Source organism: Zophobas morio, unplaced genomic scaffold (assembly GCF_036711695.1).
Source record: "Zophobas morio isolate AGI-343-1 ecotype UQ-CSIRO unplaced genomic scaffold, CSIRO_AGI_Zmor_V1 ptg000012l, whole genome shotgun sequence".
NCBI classification, from domain to species: Eukaryota; Metazoa; Arthropoda; class Insecta; order Coleoptera; family Tenebrionidae; genus Zophobas; species Zophobas morio.
The window spans coordinates 17,745,144-17,756,527 of record NW_026972117.1 but is presented as its reverse complement, the minus strand read 5'-3'; the positions used below and the strand labels follow the sequence as shown (position 1 = coordinate 17,756,527).

General features: G+C 35.0%; 1 protein-coding gene across 2 annotated transcripts; it reads right to left on the bottom strand.

The window, feature by feature from the left end:
• Window positions 1–304: 304 nt before the first annotated feature.
• On the bottom strand, window positions 305–8,478 carry LOC135127935 (AFG3-like protein 2). 2 transcript variants are annotated; one of them, XM_064054647.1, is made up of 7 exons: window positions 8,262–8,478; window positions 7,934–8,205; window positions 7,645–7,885; window positions 7,290–7,594; window positions 7,080–7,198; window positions 1,306–1,809; window positions 305–1,250 (listed from the first exon to the last, which is right to left on the bottom strand). In XM_064054647.1, exons 1-7 carry the CDS (start codon window positions 8,346–8,348, stop codon window positions 418–420), a joined length of 2,361 nt encoding a protein of 786 aa, XP_063910717.1. In that variant the 5' UTR covers window positions 8,349–8,478; the 3' UTR covers window positions 305–417. The 2 variants fall into 2 exon arrangements, with proteins under 2 accessions (XP_063910717.1, XP_063910718.1); XM_064054648.1 differs by having other exon boundaries at window positions 7,645–7,882; window positions 8,262–8,477.
• Between the last annotated feature and the right edge of the window lie 2,906 nt (window positions 8,479–11,384).

Below are 11,384 nucleotides of genomic sequence, written 5' to 3'. Positions count from 1 at the left end.
GGTCATTACATTACCTACTTCCTCTTCATAACTTCTCACTGGAGATTTTAAAATATGCATTTCAATTATGGCATTTAAACTAATTTTAAACGTAGAACCCTTTTGAATTCTACCTACTTGGTTTTCAAGCTACGATACTCTTGCGACTTACCTGTACAGGACCGTAATGACACCACCCCCACTTTTTCTGGACAACCCCCGCAGCACTACATTGATTAAAAATACGGTTATCTACACCTGTTGAATTGAAACATTACTACCAAGATTCAACAGGTCCAAATGCACACCAGCAATAAAACAAAAATTCGACCGTATTAAATATATTTATTAATATTATACTTCCATCAGCAACTGGGATTAACTTCGAAAAAAGTCCTTAATCGGTCAATTAAAATCGATCAACTACCACAGAAAAAATTACACGGGCGACTTCTGAGGTTGTTCCTCCGTTGTCCTCTCCTTATTCCACTCCTTCAACCCTTCAGGTAACGACGTGTCCTCTTCGATAGATCCCGTCCCTTCGACGAACTCTTCATACGTGGACTTCTCCGGGAACGGCCTCTTCCCCAACAACTCTATCATATCCTCCCTACTGATGATCTCCTTCTTCAACAACCTCTCGGCAACCTTCGCAACTTTGTCTTTATGCTCAGTCAACAACTGTGTCGTTCTTACATGAGCTTTCGTTATAAGATTTCTCACTTCAACGTCGATCATCTGAGCTGTGCTCTCTGAGTAAGGCTTCTCCAGCATCATTTCTCCCTCTCTGGGCATATCGAAACTCACATTCCCGACTTTGTCGTTCATACCGTAGTGTACCACCTGCGCGTACGCACTCTGCGTGACCTTCTTAAGGTCATCCTGAGCGCCCGTCGTAATTCTCTTAAAGAAAAGTTCTTCTGAAACACGCCCACCTAAGGTCATGCACATTCGGTCGAAAAGTTGCTCCTTAGTGTACAAATACTGGTCTTTGGGTAAGTATTGGGCGTAGCCCAGGCCTTTACCACGTGGGATTATAGAAACTTTGAGTAAAGGATCGGCGTATTGGAGGAACCACCCGGCTACTGCGTGTCCGGCTTCATGGTACGCCACCGTTTTCTTCTCTTCTGGCGACAACACGTTCGTTTTCTTCTCCATACCGGCGACCACTCGCTCGATGGCTTGCTCGAAGTTTTTCATGTTTATTGAATCGTTCAAATCGCGGGCTGCTATCAGAGCCGCTTCGTTGCAAACATTTGCTATGTCAGCACCTGCAGGAAAAAACGTAAATTACTCCAAAACAGGATAAATCAAACATTCTCCTACCTGTGAATCCAGGAGTAAGAGCGGCCATCTTCCTAGCCAGGTCGTTCTTGTCCAACTGCGTCTTCAAAGGCCCCAAATGTACTTTAAAAATACTGGCACGTCCTTTAATATCAGGTGCCGGGACGAATATTTGTCTATCGAATCGTCCCGGTCTGAGTAAAGCTTTATCTAAAATGTCCACTCTATTAGTGGCCGCCAACACTACAACATTAGTGGTGGTGTTAAAGCCGTCCATCTCCACCAAAAGCTGATTCAGGGTGTTCTCCTGCTCGGAATGACCGCCGAAACTCCGCCCCCCTCTTTTACGTCCAACCGCATCGATTTCGTCGATAAAGAGAATGCAAGGTGCATGTTTTCGGGCCATTGAGAAGAGATCGCGGACTCTGGAGGGACCCACGCCGACGAACATCTCAAGAAATTCCGAACCGGAGACTGTGATGAAGGGTACGTTGGCTTCGCCGGCTGTTGCCTTGGCGAGGAGGGTTTTTCCGGTACCGGGGGGGCCTAAAATAAATTAGAGAGAAGTCCATTAGAATTTACTCCCAATTTACCACATATACTTAATACAATTCAATTAAATTTTATTATGTGGAGTCCTTCATAAAACAATTCTAAAATATTACAAACTTTATATATAGAAAATGCCTTTTTTTCATAATATACATAGGCATGTTTTAAGTTTTTGTGGCGAAAAAATGACTACGTATATTTAGAAAAAAAAAACCCAACATGGTAGCCCCACCCACCCACCCTATTTCATCTGTGATGATGGGTGGGGCTTATCTTAGGAAAACAACGATTTTGCATTTAAGCTCCGCCACACGACTTACGACAGGTAAAAAAAATCACCACGATTGAGACAGGGAGGGTGGGCGGGGCTTATATAATTCCTTTTTTCTTAATATACGTAGTCATCTATTTTAAATTTTTGTTGCAAAAAGATGATTATGTATACTAAGGAAAAAAAGGCAAAATATGAGCCCCGCCCACCCACCCTGCCTCAATTGTGATGATTTTTTTACTCGTCGTGATCCAAGAGGGCGGAGCTTAATTTTAAAATCCTTATTTCTCTACTAGAAATTTCCATGTAAGACATGCTTTTGCGCATCATGTTGTTCAAAAAATACTATGTATATTAAAAATTAAAGCCAGATTGAGATCGAGACGGATGGGTGGGGCTTATCTTTTGACTTTCTTTTTTACTTAATACATATAATTTGCTTTAAACAACACGATTACTCAAGAACACATTTCACATAGCAATTTGTCGTAGGTAAACAAGGATGTTGCAATTAAGCTCCGCCCCATGACTTACGACGGAGAAAAAACTCATCAAGATTGAGATGGGGCGGGTGGGCGGGGCTTATATAATGCTTTTTTTTTGTTAATATACTGAGCATTTTTATTACAAAACAGAAGAAAAAGCTTGTAAAGTAACATTTCTGGAGTTTTTTGACGAATTTCTTGTATCTACAAACGCCATAATCTGGAAAATATACCCAATCGTCTGCTTTTCGCAAAAACATCGATTCTGCATATCGCAAGTGCGTCATGATCAGAATCGTCAAAACAAGTCGAAATATAATTCAGAACTCATAAAATTCGATAAAAATAACATTTCTAGCTAAAACTGATATAAAATGTTGTTCAATAATTTGGAATTTTTGTGGGAAAATTTGGATGCCTAGGATAAAAATTCAAGGCGGATTCATGAACCACAAGCAGAGTGGTCCGAACACAAAGTTTATTCACTAAAATTGTGAAGTGTCAGCTTATTTTTTTACAATTTTCTTGATTGTACTAGCTTTCAGATAATTTTTGTAAGACTGTACACTAAATCTAGTTATTTTGATAAAAATAATTGAGGTTATTTTTATTGTATCCTTCATTTAAATTCAGTTAGCATTTTTTAACTTTTGTACAAGGGTTGCCAATTATTCAACTGGAAGTAATGCTACCACTGCAGATTTTTTTTTTTATGTTACGGCCTTTTTAAATGCAATTTAAATCAAAATAAAGTGAACACTGACTAGAATAATGTATTTCTCACTATGTCCAACAAAAAAGCACCAATTTTTTTTTTACTTCCTAGGCTCCTTTTATGTTTTCTCAACATTTCATGACTTCTAGAGTATGAAAAAGTCAGTCTCCCGTATTCGTCTGTCTGTCGTTTATGTCGATTTTATTAATAATGCTAACCAAAATTTCTCCCATTAACAATTTGATGATGTCACCTAAAAATTTTGCATAATAAATGCTATTTAAAAAAATTTGAAATCTTCTCGGGGGTCCCAACTGTCTTTTTCAAAAATGTAAAACCTTCTCGGGGGCGCAAAATGTACTTTTTTTTGTGAAACCTTCTCGGGAGTCCCAACTGTCTTTTTTAAAAATGTAAAACCTTCTAAGGGGCCCCAAATGCCTTTTTTATGTGAAATCTTCTCGGGGATCCCAACTGTCTTTTTTAAAAATGTAAAACCTTCTCGGGAGTCCCAACGGTCTTTTTTTAAAATGTAAAACCTTCTCTGGGGCCACAAATGTATTTTTTTAAGAATCTGAAACCTTCTCAGGGGTCCCAACTATCTTTTTTAAAAATGTAAAACCTTCTCGGGAGCACAAAATGTCTTTTTTTTTAATGTGAAATCTTCTCGGGGGTCCCAACTGTCTTTTTCAAAAATGTAAAACCTTCTCGGGGGCGCAAAATGTACTTTTTTTTAATGTGAAACCTTCTCGGGAGTCCCAACTGTCTTTTTTAAAAATGTAAAACCTTCTAGGGAGCGTCAAATGTCTTTTTTTAAGAATATGTGAGTTTAGGTTTTCTGAAGAATCTCATAAGCAAGGAGTAGCCCCGCCCAGCGACCCCCTCTTCATTCCAGTGATTGCGCTTATTCAATCTTATCTTGGCAAGTACTAGCCCCGCCCACCCACCCTACATTTTCTTACAGGGTATGTGATTTGCCAAAATTAGTTTTATCTTAGCATGTACTAGGCCCGCCCACCCGCCCTCTATCTTCTTAGAGGGTATGTGATTTGCCAAAATCAGACTTATCAGGCAAGTATTAACAAAAAAAATAAAAATTGACAAATTACAGATCGAAAAATTGAAGAAACGAAAAACTGAAAATTCCAAAAAGTTATAAATTAAAAATTGAAAACTCGAAAAATTGCAAATTGAAAAACCGCAAAATCTGAAAACTGAAACATCCAAAAGCTGAAAAACTTAAAAATCAAAACTCGAAGAGTCCCATATTGTAATGTATTTTTTCATGTATTGTTTTTCTTTTCATGCATTCTTTTGTTTATTGCAACAAATCGATAGGTACCCGATTTGTGTATGCACTCTTTGTGTAAAACACCAATAAACTTGTTATTATTATCATCTTAAAAATGAAAAAAAACAAAAAAAAAATAAAAATTGAAAAATTGCAAATCGAAAAATTGAGGAAACGAGAAACTGAAAAAATTGAAATTGAAAAAAAAAAAATTAAATCGAAACACTGAAAAATCGAATAAGTGAAAAAATGACGATAATAAAAAAACCGAAAAATTTAAAAACATAATAATTGAAAAAGTCAAAAGTTGAAAAATTGAAAATTTTAAACTTGAAAACTCAAAAAATTGAAGAATTGAAAATTCAAGCAAAAAATCGAGAAGAGGGAAGTTCTGTCGAAAAAATCTTCACGTAAAACCTGGTGGTGTCAAATGTCTTTTTTTTAATGTGAAACCTTCTCGGGGTTGGGGGGGGGGGCAATTGTCTTTTAAAAATGTAGAAATCGACACAGATAGACGCCAAACAGACATCCAGAAATGGGAGACCTATATGGTATAGGGGTCATGAAACGTTGAGAAAACATGAAAGTAGCTATTTGCCAGATGGCTATTCTATTAGAATACTTGCTTAAATTACGCTCGGAAATTCAAAACAGACAGTTTCTGTGGATAGTACAGCTTGATTGCATAAACTCTATTCTCTGTTTGAAAAATTGGTCGAAATTTATTTCGACAGAACTTCGCTCGTGTATAAAACTTAAACTTAACTTTTCAAATTTTGTTCTTTAATGATAAACTCTACAAGTTAAAATAAAAATATGTCTGAACTCTTAAAGTATAAAGGAGCATGTTATGTAAGTAAGTAAAATTGTAAAATGTTATTCCATTTTGTTTGTTTTTTTTTTTTTTCAAAAAATGTGGAATCTAAGGTAAAAACTCAAAACAGATTAATAAACCACAAGTACAAGAGTATCTTTATTTTATAAAATTTAAATAAAATTTGCTATTGTAAATTGTGGAGATGATTAGACAATTTTTCGTTAGCGTTTTACCAACTGCACAATATTTCTAAGATTTCTGTAAAATTTGACAACAATCGATCCGGTAATTGCGAAGATTATCTGTCTAAAATAATTGACACAGACGACAGAAGACAGACAGACAGACAAGCAAACATACAGAAACGGGAAACCTACTTTTTCGTATTCTAGAGGTCATAAAACGTCGAAAAAAGCAAGGATTTGTCGGATGGACATTATTACAATACTTAATTTACGCTCAGGAAGTAAAAACAGAGCCGAATAATCGCAAAATAATAATTTCATCATAAAATTTCCGATAGATAAACACGAATTACATTAATGAAAGATATACTTAACCATAATTTTTTTGAGGACGTTAAATTCGATTTTTATGTTTTAGGCGATAATGTTAGGAGATTATCTGTAGCATAAAATCGTGAATATCAGTATTTTCTTCTTCTGCGAACTGTACACAATCTGTTTAGTTATTTCCATTTAAATGTTATAACTTTATTCACAAAGCAGATAAAGATTAAAATGTCATGTAAAATAATTAATTAAGCTTCATAAATCAAAATTTAGTGTTGCAGCAGTCTATTTTGAAGCAAATATTTGATGTGTGCCAACAGCATAAACATTTACACGATAATTTAGCGATACCTATAAATTACATAAAATGTGGTTTCGTGTTAATTTCGCTTAAAAATCAAAGCAAATAATAATTAAAGAATAAAAAAACATTAGATATTTCCAAAGGTATCCTATAAAAAAAACAACTCCGTTTTACTTGCATACTGTCAGTGTTACTCAAAATGTTACTGTGCAGCAACGCTTTGCTACAAAAAAGGTGTACTAATGCTAATTTTAGTACACTAAACTATTATATAACTGCCCAACAGGTGCAAAGATCAAGTGAAAATCGCATAAAAAACTAAAACCCTATTCGACACATGTTTGTTAACCAATAGGAACGCTAGGTTGATTTTTCAACAACTCAAATATTTTAATTTTCTTTTCTTTTTCAGGAGTGTCTGACGCGCATTCGCTTAACGTAAAATAGGTAAACTAAAATACAAAAATTTCGTCATTCTTAGTAGCATGAGAATCAGGATACGTAATATTCTTATATAATTAAAATTGTGACATTTTCTAAGTGTTTTCATGGTACTAAAAAATTAAATTTGAGACAAAATGGACTAGAAATATTCCCAAGAAATTATTATTTATTTATTCATAATCTGATGATCAGAATTGCAGGAGATATGTTGTAATTTTTTTTTTTTTGTTCTAATGGAAATTTTGGAGTGTGAGACACAATATTGTTTTTATTTGCACTAAAAAATCGTAGTCGTAATTTAGAAACCAATTTAAGATAGACAGATTACACTTTACTACTTTTCTCACCTGTTTTAATTAATTAATAATTATTCAAAGTGAGATGGAATATTTTAAATAAATTTCAAAATATTATTTTAAAGCACCTACCTGTCAACATCGCTCCCTTCGGAATTTTTGCCCCAAGATCAATATACTGTTGAGGGTTTTTCAAAAAATTTACAAACTCCATAATTTCAATTTTAGCTTCTTCACATCCAGCCACATCCCTATTAAATTCAGACAATATTTAACACAAAAAGCATGAATATGAGGTAACAATTTAAGTAACAATCAAAAATTCAATAAAAAAAAACATACTTGAACCTCACTCCAATTTCATTAGAATTTATAAGTTTGGCTGTGCTTTCCATTACACCTCCAAAAAGGCCACCTCCACGGCGCCTCTTTCCTCCACCCATCATCTCGGCAGATCGTCTCATCATGTAAATAAGGAATCCAATTACAAGCAGCGTCGGTAAAATACCCGATAAACTAGCAGCCTCAACTTCAGTCTTGTAGATAACGGGTACAAAATTAGGAGGCTCAACATTCATTTCTATTTGTGCATTTTCTAAATTACGTTCAAATGAATCAACACTACCAATATTAAACCAAACAAAATTCTAAAAATTTAAAATTAGTCAAAGTCACAAAACCATAATTTATCACATACAGCACCATCCACGGTATTTCCGGGGAGAAGTCTCACTCTAACCCATTTTTTATTAACAACTTCTAATTTTTCTACAATACCTCTTGACAAATAGCTATGTACGAATTCTTTCCAACCGATTTCTTTATAGCCCATCTCCCATAATGTTATAGTGGCAAGAAATGCGATGGCCGCTCCTGCTCCCAAAATGTACCACTTGTCTCTGTCGCCGTCCCCAAAGGGCTTCCCTCCACTACCCCTACTTTTTATCATTAGTTATGTCATAACCTTCACATAAATGATAACTTACCTGCTCCCGGTGCCTCCAAATAGCCCGAAGGACCACTGGTCGTAGGGTTTGGAGCTACCAGATTGGCTTGTCTTCGGGGGCGGCTTAGGCTGCTCCTCCTTCGCTTCTTTTCCTTTGGTTTCTTTGCTCTCTTTAGCCTCCTTCGGAGGTTCTGTTTTTGCATCTTTTGCTTTCTGTTTGGATCCCGGCTCAAAATATTTCTCAAAACCTTTAGGCGGTTTCTCGCAGAAGAGTCTCCATTGGTTTAATACGGCTTTAAATGTTGAATTATTCTAGAAATTTAAGCATGACAAGAGGTTGCATAGGTTAGGTAAAAATTTCATCATACTTTGCTTACACTAACGTTGCATTGTTTGAGGTTTCTAAATAGCAATTTTTCTAACTTTTTACTGGTGCTAATGAGACGATATGCCATAGCAAATAATGAGAAAAAAAATTATTTATATCACATAACTAACCTCACACTTGATAAATTTTAGTTACAGATGATTTATGCACTGATTTGTGGTGTGTGGTTGGTAATGTCGGCAGTGTTTCGAATCGCTGGGGCAAGTGTCAGCTGTCATATAAAAAAGTCAGTAACAAACTACAGCGTGGTCACAGATATATGCTGGTCACAAAGGGAGTAGGGGATAAACAAGAGACGCAACTCAGTGTAAAATATCGAGACTCCACGCCAACTGACGTTGCGAATTGGAACTAATATTAAGAGCGCGCAGATTTAAAACATCTGCCCATTTTTGTTCTTAAATTTTATTTTGTTTTCACTACTGCTGCATTAAACAGCTGTAAAAAATTATAGTAAAGTACTAAAACTAAAGTATTTTCTTCTTGACATAGCAATAAAAAAACAAAGCCTAGGTTCAAAACAATTTATTAAATAAAAATAACAGTCGTAAGACAGATGTATCTAAAAAGTACATAAAAGAGCACAAAAAAAAGGTGTCAAAATATTCTACTATTATTATAGAAAATCAAATTAATTCATAGTTTTCTCGATTATTCTATCTTAAAAACTTCTTAAAAAGTTCTTTATTCCTTGGAAATGTAAAGTATTTTACTGTAGGATCTGTCTGAAAACACTTTCCACAACCAGTAACTGCACATTTTTTTCGGTATTGATAAGAACCCTATAAATGTTTCATTTTCCATGTTAAATATATGCTTAAAACTAATTTTAACGCTTACCTTCTCCATTTTTGAATTATTAAAACAAAATTTCTCAAGACCAGTGAAAACGGCAGCTTTATAGCACACAATTAACAAATCGAAAAGCCAAACTAAAATACTGTTTTTTTTTTGCAACAATGTAATTCAAATTTAAAAGAGCGTGCAACATGGCTGCCAATAGCGCAAATTAAAAATAACTGTTTCACTATTTCTCATCTAATCAAAAAGGCTTTGATTATTAAGAAAATAATAATAATAAACGCTTAATGTACAAGAATACACAATCAATATATAAAATTTAACAATCTTGCTTTTAAAATATTTATTTCATTTTATTACAAAATAGATTTCTATCACAATTTATATTGACTGCCCTCTCTGAATGCGAACAACAACTATTGTTATGGTTCAAGGTCGCTAATTTAACTTGCTACCCCCTGGTATTTAATATCAGTGTAGTACATGATACAAGTAAATATGGTATGGACATCCCATGAACCAAAACTCGTCTTCTTCTGCGCAACGTTATCTGACGTCATGTGGAATGAATGACCTTCCACTTCTGTGTTGACATCTGATGTCAAATATCAATTTTAAGGGTTATGAGGCAGTTATGAGTTTTTGTGGTTATGAGGGTTATTGTTTATTGTTACCAAACTGATGATAGCAAATAATAAGAAAATATCTGTGTCCTTGTTATGCTCCGTCTTTTCTACAGCAGGTATTTTTTGCTTCCAGTATGGCGATCCTGTTACTGTCATTTGGCCGTCAATTGCCTTGGTGGTAACACGTCTTCCACGACTGTTTGCTGGTTACCGGTGACACTTTCTCGTTGAATAGGGCTGGAGTTACTTTGGGACTGGAATAGTGTTCTTTCCGGTCCGTTAACTCAATAATTCTAGTACAGTCTGTCGTAACCTCAAATCGTAAACACATCAACCTTTCGTTGACAGATAGCGAAAATTACTAGCCTCGCGCTATCTTTGTTTAAGACATAGGTTAGGTTCCTCTCTGTCGAATTCCGACCACAGGCAGTTTGCCGTACTTTCTAAAAGTAATAGTAGATCTAGTGACTTTAGTTGGGCTCGGTAAATATTTCAATTTCCCGCCTGAATACAGCCAGGTGACGTCAGCAAACCTGCGTATGTCCATACCATATTTACTTGTATCATGAGTGTAGTACATAGAATATTCTCACTTGGAATAATTTGATAACACTTCACACATTTTCAAAATAGTTGGCAATTTGTGCCAGCATAAATTGTGGGCTGAAATAATTTTTTCCAAAGAACCACAAATCGTCATATCTACAATCCAGTTCCATATTTGTCTACAAGAATTTACCATTTTAAACATGTTGTAAGTTTCTTGTTCTGAAAAGATGACTACGTGTATTATGAAAAAGAGCAAAATATAAGCCCCGCCCACCCCCTATCTCAATTGTTATTTTTTAATCGTCGAGAACCAAAGGAGCGGAATTTAATTGCAAAATCCTTTGTATTTCTCTAGAAGAAATTTAGAATATTGTGTTATTCAAAGAATACTATATTTTGCCGTTTTATCTTAATATGTGTAGTCATCTTTTCACAACAAGAAACTAAAAATATGTTTAAAATAGTAAATTTGTATAGACAAATATCGATTTTGCAATTAAGCTCCACCCCTCCCATCGGAATTGAGATAGGGTGGGTGGGCGGGGCTTCTATTTTGCCTTGTTTTTCTTAATATATATAGCCATTTTTTCATAACAAGAAACTTAAAACATGGTTGAAATGGTTTTGCAAGGAAATATGAATTTTGCAATTATGAGGCGGGGACTAATTGCAAATCGATATTTCCTTATACAAATTTTCCATTTTAAACATGTGTTAAGTTCTATGTTGTGAAACAAAATCTACACATATTCAAACAAAAACACAAAATGTAATCCCGCCCACCCACCCTATCTCTATTGTAATGATTTTTCTTATTCGCCGTTAACCAAGGGGGCGGAGCTTAACTGCAAAATATTTATTTCTTTACAAGAAAGCACAAACATGTTTTTGAGTATCGTGTTGTTCACAGAATACTATGTATATTAAGAAAAAAAGCCAAAATATATGCCCCACCCACCCACCCCATCTCAATTGTGACGATTTTTTTAATTCTTAGAAACTTAAAACACGTAAATTCTTATAGACAAACATGGATTTTGCAATTAAGCCCCGCCCTCCGATCTGACGACGAATGAAAAATTCATCACAATTGAGCTTGCGATGGATATGGGTGGGGTCTAATCTTT

What these genes read in the sequence shown, in the direction of transcription:
- LOC135127935 (XM_064054647.1), bottom strand. Translation starts at nt 8,348, where the DNA reads ATGGCATATCGTCTCATTAGCACCAGTAAAAAGTTAGAAAAATTGCTA. An exon ending in GCAACGTTAGTGTAAGCAAA is followed by an intron (nt 8,206 to 8,261) that starts GTATGATGAAAT and finishes TTAAATTTCTAG; the next exon opens with AATAATTCAACATTTAAAGC. An exon ending in GAAATTGGAGTGAGGTTCAA is followed by an intron (nt 7,199 to 7,289) that starts GTATGTTTTTTT and finishes TGAATTTAATAG; the next exon opens with GGATGTGGCTGGATGTGAAG.